Source organism: Lygodium microphyllum, chromosome 15, assembly GCF_053477565.2.
Source record: "Lygodium microphyllum isolate KBCC chromosome 15, Lygodium_microphyllum_v1.1.10, whole genome shotgun sequence".
In the NCBI taxonomy this organism is placed as follows: Eukaryota; Viridiplantae; Streptophyta; class Polypodiopsida; order Schizaeales; family Lygodiaceae; genus Lygodium; species Lygodium microphyllum.
The window spans coordinates 105,948,367-105,968,155 of NC_141149.1; the positions used below are offsets into that span (position 1 = coordinate 105,948,367).

At 41.7% G+C, this 19,789-nt stretch overlaps 3 protein-coding genes across 10 annotated transcripts in view; 2 read left to right on the forward strand and 1 right to left on the reverse strand.

The window, feature by feature from the left end:
• The window catches only part of LOC148024862 (uncharacterized), a 189,800-nt gene that overhangs the window by 134,833 nt on the left and 35,178 nt on the right, over positions 1-19,789 (reverse strand). The window contains exon 2 of one of the 8 annotated variants that reach the window (XR_015693368.1): positions 570-604. The exons of the other annotated variants lie outside the window; for them this stretch is intronic. The gene's annotated coding sequence lies outside the window, so the exon portion shown is untranslated. The remainder of the gene's footprint in view (positions 1-569; positions 605-19,789) is intronic. 8 annotated transcript variants of the gene reach the window in all.
• Positions 1-19,789, forward strand: part of SHOC1 (shortage in chiasmata 1) — a 184,889-nt gene that overhangs the window by 133,474 nt on the left and 31,626 nt on the right. Inside the window, exon 5 of the mRNA XM_087694536.1 lies at positions 188-736. Coding sequence (XP_087550662.1) covers positions 188-736 — 549 coding nt within the window. The remainder of the gene's footprint in view (positions 1-187; positions 737-19,789) is intronic.
• On the forward strand, positions 8,423-9,891 carry LOC148024864 (uncharacterized). The gene is made up of 3 exons (XM_087695048.1): positions 8,423-8,723; positions 8,773-8,999; positions 9,414-9,891. Exons 1-3 carry the CDS (start codon positions 8,442-8,444, stop codon positions 9,889-9,891), a joined length of 987 nt encoding a protein of 328 aa, XP_087551174.1. The 5' UTR covers positions 8,423-8,441.

Below are 19,789 nucleotides of genomic sequence, written 5' to 3' on the forward strand. Positions count from 1 at the left end.
GGTTGCAAGCAGCCAATATTCTGTGTGTACTTAAAAAACAAATAAAAAGTGGTTGTTGAGTTTACATTGGAAATATTGTTTCTTAACATCTTGATTCTATACTCCTATTTCCTTCTCTTTTTCAGTAGTAATGCATTAGTTGTCTAAGACTGAAGAAACTTCTAATGTGGATCGCGATTATGAACAGGACAATCTTCCTCAAGAAAATACTACTTGCAGTGTTCATCAGAGCACAAGAAAAGGCCAAGAAATATGTGATTTGATGCTGCCAATGAACCAACTACCTTGTGTAAGGACTAAACAGACTGAAAATAAGCTTGATGAAGATGAAACAATCCAACTTAGAGAGAGTATGGAAACAGATGTTTCAGCCAGACAAAGGTTGGAACTGCAAAATAAAAACCTGCCTGGCCAGCTCTCTCATTTGTATCGACAATGTGACATGAATATTGTGGTTAACATCAACCACTCGAATGGGCTATTACTAACTGCTGAGAGAAATTCATATCAAAAGATAATTGCTCTAGAGAAAATTGGGATGCATGTAGTTGAGAGAGATCTGATTTTACCTATTGATTTGATAATAAGCTCTTCAGTCTGCCTTCTGAGGTACACCCAAGATAAGTTTTGGAATGGTCAGCCAGATACAAGTGGAAGATTCCAGATGGCATGCATTGAAGAGATCACCAATAATATAATCAAAGCAGTCAGCTTCTCTTTTGCGGTCTGTATTATGGTAAGAATACTGACACAATGCCAATGACTGCTGGTACTTTATTTGCAATTGTGAACTCACAGAGTGTGTAAATGTGACTCATTGAAGAACTTAGATTAACATACTGGTACTAATAATGCGTACTTCTTTGTTTGAGAACAATGACGTTAGATGTGTAGTCTCCCTTTATTAGACCATTGGTAGAAAAATTGTCCTTTCTGTGATCTGAATATGCTATCATCTACATTTGCTTCCATATGTGAAATTTTGTGTTGAAAATCACAGTTCTAAATCATAGTTTTAAAAGTGGGCGTGTTCTTATCCTATTTCAAATAGCAACTGCAAGGTATTTCAAGGCATGGGTGCCACGAAGCAAAGTAGGTAGTACTTTTCACACTCGTTTGAGCATCTGAAGTTGCTTAGTATAAAAAACCAGACGGTAAGATAAAATTCTTGCAAACTTTTGCCATGATTTGCTTCTGGTTTATTGCAATGTTACATGAGCGAGATACAAAGAGAACAGCTGTATGAAAACTCTTGCTCTGATACCATCCATAAATTAAAAGAGAGATGCACACACACTTACTCATAATAAACTGTAACACATGAAATCAATAAAAGGAATGATAAATAGGGAGATACAAAATAATATCCCCCTATTTGATCATCATAAAATAGAAACACTAGTGACTAGGCAATGATGTATGTCATCTCTAGTAGAGACCATGGTTGTGACCTGGGGGGACTATAGCTTGGTCCACAAATAAGAGTTTCCCTCTCAACGTGAAGTTGACTCCTCTCTCTCTCTCTCTCTTTTCATGAAGATAATTGAATTAAGTAGTAAATATTTACATCATACCATCAGGCCAGCATTGAAAATAATAGACTTAAAGGAAAGTCTACACAGACTCTAAAACAGAAATGTCACAGTGAAAGTATAACTGTTGTGGAGTGAACAGTATCCAGCCAAGGAGCAGCAATGTCAGGAAGAACCAGATCAGTAGACACCATAGAGGTGATTTGCCACAACACCTCTAAACCCCGAATTCGGACCACATGACCATGAATGCCAGATACTGAATAAAAAATGAAGGCATTCTGAGTACGCCAAATATGCCACAAGGCTGTCCATCTAAGGAAATAGAAAAGGCAAGAAAAATTTTAACTTAAAGAGGTCATGGAGGTCATCTTCCCCATAATCTACGAATGAGCTGATATTTGGTGTTGAGTCAACGAGGACCACACATGAAAAACAAAACTCCAAATTTGTCTTGCAACAGGGCAGGAGACAAAAGATGAAGCACTGTCTCATCACATGTAGTATAGAAAATACATCACCTAGCAGAGATCTTATGAGCACGCAGCACATTCCCAGTAGGAAGAGCCCCAATAAGTAGCCTCCACATAAACACTTTTTCTTGATACGGAACCTTAGATTTCCAAAGTTGGATGAATCTGTCCTGTCACTTCTTTTTACTATCCCGAATATGCCATACTTTATTTGCCTTATCCATGACCCATCTCTTGGCCTCTTCCATCTGATGATATATTTGATTGGTTGACCTTTTCTCAAAATCATCAGGAATCACAAACATCCAATCACGCCAGGGAGACAAAAGTTGCAATGCAGGCGCCCAAAGGAATAAAGACAAGCCTGCCCAAGAATGACACCATCCTGGATTGTCTGTAACCCCAAACGAGCCATTTGGTTAAACTTGTCTCTCTGCAGATCTTTATTAGGCCAATCCAACAACCTGGAGAAAGCCAGTGCTTCACTTAGAAGGGAATTCTCCTCCTTGCGAAAATCGAGGGGACGCCAAACCGCAAAACGTAACATCGCCTGCCAAGATGTGATCATATGGGAAAGGAGAAAAGACTGGGAGATCTTAATAGATCTTGTGGAGTTAAGCACATGCCACCAAGAAGCATGAATAACCGTGCTACCATGAAAATGCCAGTCTTTTCTATAATTTTTTTGCTATATTTGTCCAGGGACGAGTCTGTACACACAGCTCCTGCAGAAGAGCTAATCTCAAAGCAACCATATGAAAATTAACATCCAAAAGAGCTGCTTCCCCTATCCTTTTAGGAGTAGTCATGTGTTGCCATGAAATCCACTCCTGACCCTCGCGATTTTCTTTCTTCTTCCATAACATGAATCAGATAGGTTGAACTAATTCCAATAGGGACTTCTTAGTCCAAGGAAGCAATGATAAGAAAAACGAAATCATGCTGATCATAATGCATTGAGCAACTTTAAGTCTCGTATGGAGAGGCCAGCCTTGAGACTTCCAGTACATAAACTGATTATGAATATAGGATGTCATCCAATCCAACAAGGCATAAGGAGCTACCTCCACACCGATAGGATAACCCAAGTGTCTGGTTATATTTTCCTTAGGAATCACAATACCATTCCAATCCAAAGCCTGCAAATCATTTTCCGTACAAGAGAGCAATGTGGACTTCTGAGCATCAATATGAAGTTCTGATGCCATAGCAAAAAGTTTCCACGGGACCATTGCCCGATTAACATTGAGCAATCAGCCTTAAGAAACATAAAGGAATCATCTACCAAATATTGACCCACAAGTTGGGCTCCAATGGGAAGAGACAAACCAACTATCTCACCTTGATTGGCCAACTTATCCAACAAAGAAAGCATTGGGTGAGTGACTAATGCAAATAACAAGGGATTGAGAGGGCAGCCTTGCTGGAGAGAGCGAGATAAGGTAATTTCTTCAGTGATTCCTCCATTAAGTGCAATACGGGCCACTGTCCCCTGTCCAATAGTATCCATAAGAGAAACCATACGTGGCCCTCGTGAACATTAGCTGCCTCAAAAAAGACCAGCTTACATGATCAAATGCCTTTTCAATATCAATCTGAAGCATGACCACCTGCTGGCCTGAAGCTTTTACAAAGTCAATCCCCAGTTGAATATTCAAAATGTTATGCATTATATTCCGACCCTTAATGAAACCGTATTGGCAGATGAACCAAATGCGGAAATACTTTATGCAATCTGTTGGTAATGATTTTTGAGACTTTTTTGTGTAAAGAGCCCATAACAGAAATGTGTCTCCATTGCTTCAAAGAAGTAGGAGAGGGAACCTCAGGCAATAACCAAATGACTGCAGTCTTCAAGTCTAAAGGCATGACACCAGAATTTCAAACTTGCTGACACAGGCAAGCCAACGGATCCTTAAGTTGCTCAACATTAGTTGAAAACAACTCATTAGGAATCCCATCCGAACCAGGGCTTTTCCTTTTAGGCAAATGGGACAGCACCTCTTCCACTTTTTCCTTTGAAATATCAGCCTCCATTAAGGCTACCCATTCTAGCTGAACCCAATTACTAACCAGATCACAAATGTATTTGCGAGCAGAGTGTACATTGTCAGAAAGAATCTCTTGAGTGCCCAACAATAATTTATAAAAATTTACACACATCTGAATGATGGATGCAGGATTTGTCACCATAGCACCTTGCTCATTCTTCAGACACAATATTTTCCTAGGCATATTTCTAATGTAATCGAGCAAAGAATTGATGAGATTGACAATTATTATCGTGCAAAGCTTCCGCTCTGGACAACAATTTGTACTTAACATATTCCTCTTCCTGTAAAGATTGAACTTGGCCTTTCAACCATTCAATGTATGTAAGCAAGTCATCAGTGGTATCCCCGCACTGACACAGAGACAACAGATGGGCCGACAAAGATTGTGCATGCAGCAATTCAGTGCGTAAAATGGAAGCATGCTGAAAACCATATTGTTGGGATAACATACGCGCATTATCTCTAAAAACAGCCCTTGCTTCCTTCCCTTCTGATAGGACCCTAGAACGAAAATAATCAATTATTTGCTGAATACATTTCAGAAACTGATTTTGCAAGAGAAAGGATTGATTGAAACGAAGAGGCAAATGAGCCAGGAGAGCCTTGTAGGCATGACAAGTCGGTGTGTCATTTCCAAGATCAAACGATAGTGATTAGACAAGATGTGTTGTCGCTCTATCCACATATCAATGACTGCAGGGAGAAAAGACTCACTTTGACAAATATAGATCCTATCCAGTCTGGCCCATGTGTTTGGATGCTGAAGAGAACGATAAGTATATCTTGAGTGTGAGGGATGCGTCCAAGACCACATGTCCTCTTTCAAAGACCCAGTTGCAAGAGCATCCCAAGCATGTCGCTTAGGACCATCCATAACCGAGTGTTGTGAAGTCGTTTGATCCAGAGATGTATAGGCATTAAAATCTCCCATTACAAAGCCTTGACGAGCCATAGCAAGGCAATGCAAGTCATCCCAAAGCTGACGACGTTCATGAGTAGTAGATGGAGCATACATACCCACTAGCCATAAAACCTCTCTCTCATATTGGATTTCCAAAATCATAAATCTGCCTCGATGTGCTTGTGAAATCAAAGATGGTTGCAATGAAGATTTGACAGCCAACATTACTCCATATTTATGTGGAACATGACCATTAAAGAAGAGAGAATAATCCTTGTATACATAAGATGATCCTGCCAAAGCATGTTGTTTATTTTCCACACACAAAGAACATCCCAATTGCCGGCTAACACAACTTTCCACAACCGATAGTGCTTACTGCCCAAAGAGATACCTTTAACGTTCCATAAACCAATTCTCATGATGGATCACATAAAAGGAAACTACTGAATCCCCACTTTCCCTTTCCCTTTAATATCAACTGCTTTGGCTACCTGAAATCTTTCCATCTCTCTTCGAATCACATCAACTAGATCTGCCCTTTTCCAGCTAGCAATTGAAGTACGAGAAGGAAACTGTTGTTGCTGCGCACGGAAAACTTCTCGAGGAGGCACCATCCTCCCTCGTGAATCAAAGTGCAGAGAAATATCCGAAACCCTTTTATCATTCGCACCCACTGCAAATTGAGGTTTCATATATAACCCCCTACCTCGGCGTTGAAACGTCTAAGTGATAGTCTGGGGAGCTGGGTGAACAGAAGTAGACCGAGGCTCCTATCTAGCATTACGACGAACCACCGTAGCCCAGGAATTATCCTGAGGAGACAAGTTCTTACCCACCGAAAGCGATGCACGCTGAATATCAGATTGAGAAGCAACCTTCTTTCCATCTACTTCTCCCTACTGGACAATTTGTTCAGGAACAGCTTCAGGCTGCTGAACCATCTGCTTGGGGAAGATGGTCATGCATATCCAGATCTTGCTGAACCATCTGCTGGGGAGAAGACAGTCATGCATATCCAAATCATGATCCCTAGACGGCTGCATTACCTCCTGACTTTTATCACATTCAGAAATGAAATGTCCCAATTGTCCACATTTGAAACAATGTCCAGCAAATGTGCCCCATTTCAGCTCATAAACCAAAGTTTGCAACCCCAGAACCTCAAAATGAGCTTTGGTCGGGCGAGGTTTCCATGTATCCCAAAGCATACATGCCCTATTCCTGTTACGGAAGGCCAACCGAGACTCCACCAGCACCTCACGAAGAGATCTCAAAACCAAGGGAAGAAGCCGCCAAAGATGGGCAGGAAAATCAACCACCTCGATCCAAATTGGACATGCCTGCCTAAGTACCTCCTGAAATTTTGCCATAGGTCTCCAAGGAACCATATGAACTAACTGACCATCCATGAACAATGGGATACGTTGCATAATATGAGCATGCACTTCCGAGGAGTGGAAGAGGACCTCAAAAAAGCCCCTCGGGCCATCATAAATCTCTTCCACAAGGAAAGCGTATCCCTGCCCTAAAGCATCATCCTGACACATCTCCACATTGGCAAGCATAGATAGCAACCATGCATGGATTCTGGTGATCAATGGGGTCCTTCCCATAAAGTAAAAGATGGCTGCCCTCTCATGGAAGGTAGCAATCTGTTGTAGAACCAGATCAACACCCATAACAACGACCACATGTTCCCCTTGTGGTAAAGAACTCGCTTTACCCTCGTTCGCTTGAGCATGTTTCGACATCAAATGATTGGCAAAGGCCAGCATAAACTGAAAAGGCTAGACGTTTAGCCATCTCATCCCTTTCCATTAACTGCCCAGAATCTTCAACTCACGAATCGCCATCCAATTCCGCCAAGTCTTTGTCGCCCCCATTTTCAATATGTTGGTCTAGAAAGGCCATATCAATACCATTAGATTCCTGCACATTCGCCATTTCCGAGGTTTATGCTGATTACACAGATTATTCCAACCCTGGCAGTCTGTCACAAAATAGACATGAATCTATCTCCTTTTGTAGGCCGTTGTACCTTAGGACCTTTGCGCCAATCTATACTCTATTGTTCAGTTTAAACAAACCTTTTACAATCTTTGTCACTCACAGTCTGTCTTACCTGGGATTAGAGCAGGTCGTCACACCCTCGCTGTCAAACGCAGCTCAAGGCGCCACGGGAATGTCAAATTAGGTTGACAATCATTGGCAGTGGTGTTGGGACAAAGTGTGTGCTGGGCAAAAGACGGGGACTTAGCTTGAGCAGGCGGAAGACAGGGCGTTTGGAAGTCACGGCTAGGAGACGAAGTGACAGGCAGGACAAAACGAGACCTTGCGCTGGTTAGAGCTAGGGAAATAGGTAGCGTGCGGGGCAGGAACAGAACGACGCAGGACAGGGGCGCCATGTCAGTCTGTGCCGGTAGGAAGGCGAAACCCTCTCTCTCTTTCTCTCTCTCATTCGTACCATGATTGCTCGTTACAGACGAAGATTACCATGTTGAGTCAGGCAGGGGTAGCTTGCAAAGTCTTGGTGGATTCCATACACTAAGAGGAAGATATTCTATACTCTTTTTAGTTTCTCAGTTTTTCATGTATTTCATTTTCCATTTTAATTTATCATATAGAACCAGACATGATTTTGTTTTCTTCTCTGATGAGAGATGATGATACCAATTGTATTAGTTATGGTCTCATAGGCCATTCTGGCCTTCTAGAGATGCTAATAGATTTGAGGCTATCATTGCCTCTCTAAGGGGGGTTTTGGACCACTAAGATGGGTGATGGACTATGAGGACGGCCCAAAGATGTTTGGGCCTTTTCTTGCTGGAGCTCCAACGACGCAGAGCATTATTGTTACAGGATAGGAGGCGACCCCAGCATCATCCACCCCTCCAGAGAGTAGTTACAGACTACTTCAGCGTAGCTGAATCCCCAGCCGCGACCACCCCAAACACTACATCTCCTACTGATAGGCGTTGCCGAGATACAACTTCAGGAGGCATCACAGTTGAAAGAGCTACAATGCTATGCAGAGCATGATGCCCTAGAGTACCTACTCGGCAACATAGGCATGCCCATATGCGCCACATTCGCATCACGATTGCTCGTTACAAAGGCAGATTGGTGCGGTGACTCAGTCAGAGGTAGCTTATAGAGTCTTGGTGGATTCCATAGACTGAGGGGGAGATACCCTACACTCTTGATCTTTTTAAACTTAGTTTTTTTTTTCCAACTTTTTTAGTTTCCATACATCTCATTCCAATATACCATGTAAACTTACACATAAATTTTATCTCTTCTTATCTGATGAGAGATGATGATACTAGTTGTATTGGTTATGGTCTCATAGGCCACTCTGGCCTTTTAGAGACGTTAATAGATCTCCAATTCACCAGAGGGACTACAACGGCATCTGGATGCATTGCATGTGTTTTGTGGAGAGAAAGGTATCAAGGTTAATCTCAGAAAGACTAAAATCATGGTCTTTAACACCTCAGTAGCTTCGGTGACACGCTCAGAGCATTACTTTATGTATGACGGCCAGCCTGTGGAAATGGTTAGACAATATGTATACCTCGGGGTCACTTTCAAGGGGCCACAGTTTTCATGGAAGGAGACTTCAGAGGCTAGGCTTGCACGGGCATGTGCAGCTTTGGGTACTCTAGAGCGGCAGTGTGCACACATACAGTTTCAAGAGCCTCGTACCAAATTGTGGCTTTTTGACACTTTAGTTAAGCCCACACTGCTCTATGGGGCAGCCATTTTGGGGCCCAAGCCTTTATCATACTAGACGGATGCCACTTATGGACTGTGATGGACCGGAAGCACAACATTATGATGGTTGGGAACACATGGAAAGACTGCTAGTCATGATGATAGCACGTATGATAAGGGCAAAAGCCTCAGTACCACAGGAGATCATCCAGGAAGAATTAGGCGCTGCACCCATGGTAGTTGAGGCATTATTCCAAGCAATTACTTTCCTTCAAAGGATATGGCATCTCCCTAAAGACCGATATCCTAGACTAGCGTTGGAGTCTTCAAGACAGCTTGCAGCAAAGTGAGATAGATAGTGTTGGTATGCACACATGAGCACGTGGATGAATTTGTATGGCATGAGTATAGATAGACTACCACCGTTTGATTACAGCCTCGAGTGCCCTACTTTGAGCCTTAGTCGCGCAGAGCTGAATAGTGTGATCAAGGCAGACATCACTAAAGTGGAGATAGAAAGGACTTGGTCCAAGCCCCCTTTCCCATTAGGCACGAAAACGACACAATACCAAAGTCACTTCTTGCAGCTTTCTCATGACGGTTTCATAGTGAGGCCTAGATACATGGATGCTCAACTGTCCCACGGACTCTGAGTTGCTATTGGTCAGATCCGCACCTCATTGCATTAGCTGATGATTGAGACACGTCGATGGAGCCATATTGCAGCCGATGAGAGGATGTGCCAGCTTTGTGGATGGGAGCCAGAGACGGAGGAGCACTACATTTATAGATGTACTATATACTATGATATCCGAGGCCACTATCATTGTCTCTTTAAGGAGGGGTTTGGACCACTAAGACAGGTGATGGACTATGAGGACCAAAGATGTTTGGGCCTTTTCTTGCTGGAGCTCCAACGACGCAGAGCATTATTGTTACAGGATAGGAGGCGACCCCAGCATCATCCACTCCTCCAAAGAGCAGTTACAGACTACTTCAGCGTAGCTGAACCCCCAGCAGTGACCACCCCAGACACTACATCTCCTACTGATAGGCGTTACCGAGATACAACATTAGGAGGCATTACAGTTGACAGAGCTCCAACGCTACGCAGAGCACGACGCCCTAGAGTACCTACACGGCAACATAGGCGTGCCCATATGCGCCACATTCGCATCACGCTAGCTCGGTACAGAGGCAGATTGGCGCGATGACTCAGTCGGAGGTAGCTTGCAGAGTCTTGGTGGATTCCATAGATTGAGGGGGAGATACCCTACAGTCTTGATCTTTTTAAACTTAGGTCTTTTTCCAACTTTTTCAGTTTTTTCAGTTTCCATACATCTCATTCCAATATACCATGTAAACTTACACATAAATTTTATCTCTTCTTATTTGGTGAGAGATGATGATACCAGTTGTATTGGTTATGGTCTCATAGGTCACTCTGGCCTTTTAGAGATGTTAATAGATCTTTCTCTCTTTTCTCTCTCTCTCTCTCTCTCTCTCTCTCTCTCTATCTTTTGATTTTCATGGTGACAATTGATCGAGTTGATTAAGTTCAAAGTATTATCATTCTCACATTCTTTCCCGCACTTACATGGAGCCTCAAGAGACATAGGCTCCACAAGCACTGGCTTAGATGCCCAGCTATCATATGGGTTTCCAAGAATAGGGTGCTCCTTGTGCCCCTCTGTAGTTGGAAACTCAATGAACCACACATCTTGGCTTGCATAGACAACTTAAGTTGTCTAATGGCTATTACAAGGTGAAGAAGAGCTATCAAGACTTCTAGGTGTGACCCAATGTGCGTAGTTGCCATGTACCTATGAGTGTTGGCAATTGTTTGAGTCTTTTCATTAGCTAAGCATCTACTCCAATACCCTCTGCTTGAGAAACTTATCATGGAGGAAGGGTTGCATGTTGCTAGTCAAATGGTCCAAAACAATAAGATTTAAGGCGTAATTGTTTACATCTCATTCCTAGCCATATCATGACATCTTCTTCATGCTTGTGCAACTCTCAATGCAATCCAAACTTTTATTAGTGGCTTATTCTAGGTTTGAGTGACACTGTATCATTACCCAAATTTCTTTGATTGTATAAATGCTAGATGCTCATCATTCGTTGGTTCTCTAGTGGAAGCAAGGGTCTGAAATCGATGGAAAATAGAGTTCTGAATATCTTCTAGTCTTTTTTTCAATTAACGGATTTTGAGAGCTAGTAGGTTTTCGTTGCTGAGCTCTTCTTTCCATGGCAAGACACTCCATGTTGCAACCACTTCTTCAGTTGGCATGATCAATTTTTGCGCATACAACAGATTTGCTAACACATATCTTGTCACAGCACTATGAGTAGTGTGATCAGCCCATAATGCATATGGAAACAATCATGGCCACTCTCAAATTTTTACTGCTACATGTCTTTGCTGAGGCCTTAACAATTGGAGGATGCCTTGTTTTGCCTTTTCATTTCCCTCTAGATTATATACTGATGTTAGTGCAAGTTTGATCCCCAATCTAGAGAAGAAGTCTCTAGCCTTATCAACATCATGCTCTTGTCTGTGAGCAGCATGTCAAAAGATGACGTACCAACAAGACAGTAGGGTTTGTGGAGGGAAACATAGAGTGAACTCGGCAAACATGGAGAAGAGAAGAGAAGAAACTCTGATGAATGTAATGATGAAGATTTGAATCATGGAGTGAATGTGATACAAGGGAACAAGGGTGCCGTAGTACAAGGAAGATGATGAAGACAGTCATGAACCATGAACCACAATGTCCTCTTGAAGGGGTGTGAGGGCAGTGGTGGAGAGGCTGGAGAGAAGAGGTGACGGATTGAATGAATTAGCCGTAAGCAATGCATGAGAGAGTGGCCTATAAATAGGCATAGTCAGTCTAGGATGGCACCCCCTTTTTGGGGCTGCAAACCCTAAACGCAAAATGCAGAAACGCAAAAGTGCAAACTACGGGTGAAGGGTGAAGGGTTTCTCAACACCCCCTCTCAGACCCAAAAAGGGGGAAGAAGAGAAGAGAGAGGTGGAGATGGAATGCTACATGCTGAAGAATGCTCAAGCAGTAGGTGCCACTTGGACAGTGTCCCTCGTCGGGAAATTGTTCACTTGCCCAAGCGCCCTCGTACAAAGATGATGAAAACATGCAATGCATAGGAGGAATGTGGGACTTTGTGTGGTGGCGAGAACCATAAGGATATGCCCGTACTTGATCTTGGGAGTTGGCTCCATACTGACCAAGTGACCAAGGCAAGAAGAAGAAGAGGAAGAAGATGTAGAGGATCCCTAAGATCCAAGATTTCCACCTAAAGGTAACCTACAATAAAGAACAATAGATAGAGTGAACTGGAGAACCTGAAACTCAACCTCGGGAGAGAAGTCACTAGGTCTGTGCATCCATGCAAGAAGGAATACAAAGGCCTCGTCACCAAGTTGCGATTGAATCTCCAAGGTGCCGATCTAGGTAGATTCTCGAGATCATGGGTATCAATAGGTGAGATGACCGTTGGAAGAAAGCCACCCCATCCAAGGGTAGAAGAAGAAGGTAAAAGGCCTTTGCCAAGGTGTGCGAAGGACTCAGCGGTGAGTTGGGACCCCCTGTGAAATTGGAGGAATAGGAGTCCCCTTTGAATTTGCAATAGATGTAGATGTTCCCTCGGAGGGCAAAGAAAGACTATCCCCCTTTGAATTCCCCTCTGAGGTAGATAGGGAAACCAAAAACTCATGGATCACGGACCCCGAAATGTCTGAGGATGAAGTGCGTGCCGCTGGTCGTGCAGAAGAAGGTATCTTGGGTGGTGAAGAATGCCCAGAGGTGGCCTCTCGAACCTGAGTAGGCGAGGGTGAAGGGTGGGGCTCAATTGCATCCACTTTTGTTGGCGATGGTCTTATGCCATATGGTCCACACATATGTCCAATAATGAATAATTCATTCACATCAAATATTGACTTTTGATCTAAAAGAGTGAGATTCACCTTTTCCAGTCTAGTTGGGATCCACTTGTAGTCAACAATATGATCAACAATGAAGTTTTTGCATCCTTGTTCATTCAATTTCTTATCCTTATCCTCTTCTGCACACCCTTTTATCAGTACATTATCTAGAATAGGTATAGTCAAATGAGGTATATAATCTTGTAATGCCTTATTCATAGCATTCATCATGTGGGCAACAAAATATGTTGCCCCCTGTAGTAAAGTGCACATGGGCACCAATGCCAATAGTGTTTGCATGGTGGTAATATTTCTGCTTTCAATTGTTGAAACTGATCATAGTCAGAATACAGGTCCCCAAGGAATATAATGCTATTCTAGCAAAAGCTTTTGCAAACTCATTAACCACGAGACTTGCTCCCACATTCTTGATAGTCACCTTATTCACTAGCTGCATATCCTATATAAATCTCAAAGCTCCATTTTTCTTAGGTACAATCTCAAGAATTCCCATATTTATTTTTTCATTTAGAAGGTCAATCAACTTTTACAAATGGGCTTTCAGCATTGGAATTCGTTGTAAGTTCCATGGTACATGTGGAATAGTAAATATTACCATAGAAACAACTATCCTAGGATCTACATAGCCAATCTCATGAGGCTGAAATGCAAATGCCATGCCATGCCTAGACATCTCCTTAGAGCATCGTTTTTTTGCAGACAAAAGAAACTCATCACAACCGATTTTGAGCTCTTTGAGTATTTCTATAGTAAATCTATGACCAATCTTCTTTGGATCCCTCAATTTGGCTATCAAGAAGCCAACTCAATTGTTTCCTCAACTATCTTGAAGCAATGGCACTGCAACCAATTTGGCTTTTTTTAATCTACACCTATACTTTGTTTTGACTTTAGCTTCAGCCTTATCATTTGAGCATAAATCCTCTTGCATCATAAAATCAGCAATCTCATAGTGCATATCCAAAGAACACACCTATATCAACCCATTTTCAGATTTTTGCTCAGATTTTAGCGTGATTGAAATTTTAGCCAAGGTATCTACATAAGACAATCCATCATATATGCCAGAAATACATTCATTTACAGCTAATAATCCATGCCTTCTCATCTCTTTTTCAGTCCTCGAAACATATTGTTTTCAGCCCTATTCATGGTTTCAATTTTTTGAAAGCATACGGAAATCCCTATTGAAATTCCAATGAGGCCCAAAGAAAAAGCACTAGAGCTTGCTATTTGAGGCAAGAGCTTTTCCCACTTAGTACCATTGTAGTCGTGCTTCACAATGGCACTCATTGAAAACTGAGCTCTTTGAATCCTTTAACATTTGGTGCCAATTGATAATCTCTCAATGTATCCCAATTTTTGGAATGATTAACGCATATAGTAAAAAGCTGAACAGCCCTCTTACCATCTTGATTCCTAATCCATGCATGGGTTTATCCATCATCTAAGATTTTCAGCTCCATACATACGGTAGTGATGTACGGCTGTCCAAGAATAATGGGATAAGAAGAGTCATCCTACATGAAAAGGTGCTGCTCATCTTGTATATCATTGATAGTAACATTGATATTTAGTTACACTACATATAAATCTTCTGCAGAATTGTTGGCTGTCCTCATCCTCTAGCCATGATCAACATTTACCGGCCATCTTCCATTCTTATTTAAGCTGTGAATCATGATATTAATTTCTAAATCATGATCAATGAGCACAATACAAGGAGTTTCAAGGTTCTTAACCATAATAATTAGTCAAAGTTTTGCCAACCAGCCTTAAGCTCTTCACCTATCATTTGTTTGGATTGCTATCTAAGCTTCACAGTGAAAGTATATAGGTGGATAGAGCCATCTTTGTATTAGTTTATTTAAAATTAAAGTAGTTCCTATTATTCTCATATTTGCTGTGTGTTCTCTACTCCTTACTCTTATTTTGTCTATTGTACTATGTAATTTTTGTATGGTATTAGAGTCTAAGGGGCTCTGAGGAGTGAAGAGTATGTGAAAGGCAAGGGGTTGAATAGCAAAGTAGAAATGTTGTCTGTTATATTTGGTAGTGGTGGTGGCACATAAGGTGACGGTGCTGTTGTATCAACAATTCAAACACTCATTACTTATGTCTCATTATGATTGTCTACTTGCTCATGAGTGATCCACCCTAGCATGCATCCTTGATATTTTAACATGGTATCAGAGTTGGTTTCAATGCTAATGAGTCATTAGGCCACTAGTTAGGTCAATTAGGTTATTACAGTTTGAATTTTTGGCTCCTCCACTTTCCCATGAATCTCTCATCTACCTCCATAGTCACCCACCTTCATTGGAGGGCTTGAATCTCTCAAACCATGCCATTTCAGCTCGTGATTTCTTCTAGGATTATCTTCTTCAGCTCTAGACGCAACTGCCTATCACTTCGCATGACGACATTGACCTCTCATTGCTCCAGCATTGCGCTTTCTCCTGCCCGCTGCCTGTATTCGCCTGTTTCTCAGTCATACGCTGCATGCAGCCTGTGCACTCTACAATGTTGATCTGAATCATAGGGCTTTAGAAGCTTACTATCTAAGCTACCTCCCCATAAAATCTTATGTCAAATAATCACCTGTACGAGCTATTGCAGTCGAAAAATCAGTTGCTTGTCAAAATCCTAAACAAAGTAGCCATAGCTATCAAACTTCAAGCTCATGCTTCACTTCTTTCTCTCACTCCTTTGGCTCAAATCAAGTCATTGACTCTCTAATATGCCCCAGTACTCAGTTTCTAGCAGAGCTCTCACATCAAATCAGCAAGGAAGGATTCAACTTTGAGATCGAACATCAAATGTTCAACTTGCTAGTATCTCTTGATACTCACATAGTGCTTTTTGGCACTAGTGCTTCTTGTGTCTTTTGACACATTCAACTTCAACTCTTTTGGTGGTCTACTCTCAGTTAATTGCTGTTGCTCCTACCAACAAAATGGGCAAAGATTTATCCTTATGCCGATTCAACGGTGTCGGGTTTGACATATGGCAAACAAGGATTAAACTCATCCTGATGAAGAAAGGCTTCAACGGTGTCGGGTTTGACACATGGCAAACAAGGATTAAACTCATCTTGATGAAGAAAGGATTCAACGGTGTCGGGTTTGACACATGGCAAACAAGGATTAAACTCATCCTGATGAAGAAAGGCTTGTGGTCAATCACAAATGGTCAGGAGAAGAAACCAAGGGAAGCTGCACTCTCAGTAATATGGGATAAAAATGATGATAAGGCTCAAGCTATTATCAAGCTTGAACTTGATGACAACTATATTCATCATGTTGATGATTGTGAAACCTCTCAAGCAACATGGGATTGGTTAGAAATCTTGTTTAGAGCTCACTCAAAATCCGCCAAATATGGTTTGCTAATTGAATTCTTTAGGCTTGATATGAAAAGTAGTATCTCACTTACAACTCATTTGAATTATATGGAAAGCTTGTTGACACAACTTGCACGAATCAACTTGAAGATGGATGAAGACATTTGCATTGGAGTACTCTTCAAAAGTCATCCACCTAAGTATGATAATATGTCTACCACATTAATCAACATGCCAAAAGCCGAAGCTTGTGGATATCAAAGCTTCTCTCATTGAAGAGGAAAAGCGAATCAAGAGCAAAGAAGAAGTAAGCAACCCAAGAGGAGACCAACAACTCCTCTATGTGAAGCACAAAGGGAAGAAGAACATAGTTTGTGATTTTTGTAAAAGAATTGGGCATATTGAGAAGTTTTGTCATGCTAGGAAAAGATTTCAAAGAGCATATCTTGCAAAACAGCCAAAGAAGATGAAGACAACAATGGAGAAGAAGAAGAAGAAGAAGACACCCAAGAGCAAAAGGATAGGACTCACTAGTCCCTCTTTTGTAGCTGATTTTCTGATAGACTTTTTTAGGTTTTGAATGTGTACTTGCCTAATGTTCTTACTATAAGCTCTTGTACTCCTATTGTAACCTTTGCACACTACAGCCTCTACACACTTAGTGAGGCCTTGTGACAGCCTCTAGCTTTATATGGTTGTTTTTTTCCATGTCTACACTTAGCAAGGTTCTACTCATGACAACCTCTGTATACTCAGTGTCTTTATTGGTTGTGATTGAGGAGAAGGGTGTTGAGAAATGTGCAATCACACCCACTCTATAGCCCCTTTGTAATGAACAACAAGGTAAAGGATCACATTGCAAATAAAGCCTTAGACTAGGTCATGTATGTATGGTTTATTAAAACCACAGTTGGTGAATACCATGGTCCCTTTCCACCTTTTTCCACCTACCAATACCACCTATTGTAAGCCTATAAAAGGCACTCATCCGCACACTGAATCCATCTATCATTCTCATTCAGTTGTACTTGCATTATACTTGAATAATATCAGTTGTTCTTCTTTGTCATTACTTATGTCTCATTATGATTGCCTACTTGCTCATCAGTGATCCACCCTAGCATGCATCCTCTATATTTTAACAGCATTCTGTCCATGGATGGTACCATCCTGTCCAATCTGTCCAGTTTGGTCGGATTTGTCGGATCTGTCCGGTCTGGACTATACTTGTCCAAGTGACAGTTGCCCAATGTTAAAGCTGACCATTTTTGCTCGTTTTTTACTGATTTTTTTTTTCTTTTTTTTGCCTGTTGTTTTCCCAAAAAGTTCTTTTTTTCAAATTGTCTTGGGCCTTTATAAACCGCCCCCTCCCACTTCAATCTTCACAGTTAACTTTCAAACATGTTGCCTTTTCCACTCAAGCCTCATTGCTCAAGTCTCTTTCTCAAGCTCACGAGTCGTCTCGCTCTCTTCCTCTTTCTTCTCTTCCCACTTCTTTTTCTCTTCATATCTAGTATCTTCTTGTCACAAGACTGTGACAACTAGTACATTTTTGTTGATTTCTTTATTACATATTTTATTTGGTTTTTCTTTTTGGAAGGATCCCTTTTGAAATCTAAACGCCTGAGTTGCATGGCCAGTATGTGAAACAGACAGGAATGTCTAGTGAGTCAAGACTGGACAGTTAAGGTCCAGTACAAGTCTGGAAGAGACTGATGGCACTGTAGATTTACAAGCTTGGAAGAGACTTGTGAAAGTGTATATGGACAAGTGTGTTGAAAAACTAGTCTGGAAGAGACTACTTCAAAGTGAAGAGACTACTTCAAAGTCATCAGTGGAAATTCACTTTTAGTTGAGCTACATTTCAAATTTGGATGTAGCCATAGTCTGCAAAGATGGTCAGAAGACTAGTGGGATGCAATGGAAGCAACTCCTAAAATTTAGGGAGTTACTATTTTTGGACCTCAGAATCTGTTTGCGTCATTATCTTCGTTTTTGCATGAGGATCAATCTTCTGGTCTGTGCCGAGGTCAAATTCTGCACCGAGGATGGAGAATTTTAGACCGGAAGGCTGGAATGGGAAATATCTTCCAATGCTGCCACTTGGCACAAATTTGTGCACTTACCTCTTTAAAGAGGGGCTGGCGTGCAGTTTTTTGATGGTTGGGGGGCTCATTTGTGAAAGGGGAGATGGATTGTTGTAGATGGAGAGCTCTTGAGAGCTGGTCTACCTTGTCTATGAGGCACAGAGGGCTGAGGTTGCTTCCTATTCTCTCTTTCTCTCCCTGACAGTATGGTTATGCTACATAATCAAGGGCCTTTCTTTTGATTCAGGTACAGCTGTGTGGGAATATGCTGTTTTTGCATGAGGCAAGAGCCTCCTTTCTCCAGGAACAGGAGCAGTTGTTCGCAGTTCCCAGCAGGGACAGGTGAGGGTGGTAATCTCACCAAGCAAGTGTCTGAATCAGCACTAAATCAGTACTGATTCTGGACTGTTTAGAGATTAATTCAGAGCCCAAATGATGTCAGAATCAAGGGGCACTTGGCCCAGATGATGCAGAACAGTACAAGGATCAATATAAACTGAAAACAGGTTTCAGAACAGGTCTGAACCAGTAATTACAGCGGGCTGAACAGTACAGGGAACAGTATGAGTTGTAAACAGGTCTCAGAACAGGTCTGAACCAGTAATTACAGCAGACTGAAATGGTCAATTCTGCACTCCAATCAGAAGTTTCAGACTTGGGCAGAGTTTCCCCTCCTGGTCAACTTGATTTGGGTCAGTAATTGTACTGTTATGCTGTCAAATTTCACCTAGAATAGGTGAAAGACAGCCCATTGTACTTTCTCTTTTTAAAAATAAAGAAATACCGCGAGGGGCGCCTGACTTAGGGGCCAACAGGGTGTTTGTGTGGCAATAGGAGCATTCTAGCTTCCTATATTTCTTCTTGATTCTGTGTCTTTAAGTTCAGGTAAAGTGGACGACTGTAAATTGGGTGAAAGCATTTATGTATTTTGGTTGTACACTACCGCCCTTCTAGTGAACAGGCCGGTTTCACTTCCCACCTCTTCCTCTTCCTTCCAACTTCCAAGCTACCACCTTCTCTTCCAAGTTCCTCTTTCTATCTTCCCACCTCTTCCTCTTCCTTTCAACTTGGAAGTTCCATCTCCCTCTTCCTCCTCTTCTTTCTCCATTACCACTTCCAAGTTACTTCATACCATCTTTTCTTAGCACATCCTCTTCCACCTCTCTTACCACCTCCTCTATCTACACCTTGATTTCTCTTACCACCTCCATCTCTTCACCATGCCTAAAGTCCTTCATGAGCCTTTTCTCTTCACACCTCACACCTTGAGAAAGCCAAGGATCACACCAATGCCTATCATTGGACTTAGAAGTATTGCAGCAAGGTCTAAATGAGTAGTGTAACACGACTTCTCATCCACTTGTCCAAGATAGGTGGAGAATGTGGTCCATGCCCAAAGACTCCTCAAGCGATGGCCGATGAGTTCATCAAGAAATATTCCCCCATTTCAAAGGCATCGAGCAAGGTATCCTCTAGTATGGTGCAAGCTCAAGAGGAGATAGTCTCCCTTAACATATGTCATAGTTGTCAGGTACAAAAAGTACGGTACGATAGAATACAGTACTAAATGGTACCTGAAGATTTTATAAGGTACGGTACGATATTAGTACGAAAAAAAAAAAACTTCATTATTTTGAACTATAGATGATAGAACAGATGTTTAAAATCTAAATAGCAATGCTATTGAAGTATATAAGATGAATACTTGAGGGTAACAC

What these genes read in the sequence shown, in the direction of transcription:
- LOC148024864 (XM_087695048.1), top strand. Translation starts at nt 8,442, where the DNA reads ATGGTCTTTAACACCTCAGTAGCTTCGGTGACACGCTCAGAGCATTAC. An exon ending in CACTGCTCTATGGGGCAGCC is followed by an intron (nt 8,724 to 8,772) that starts ATTTTGGGGCCC and finishes CCACTTATGGAC; the next exon opens with TGTGATGGACCGGAAGCACA. An exon ending in TATCCTAGACTAGCGTTGGA is followed by an intron (nt 9,000 to 9,413) that starts GTCTTCAAGACA and finishes AGCCGATGAGAG; the next exon opens with GATGTGCCAGCTTTGTGGAT.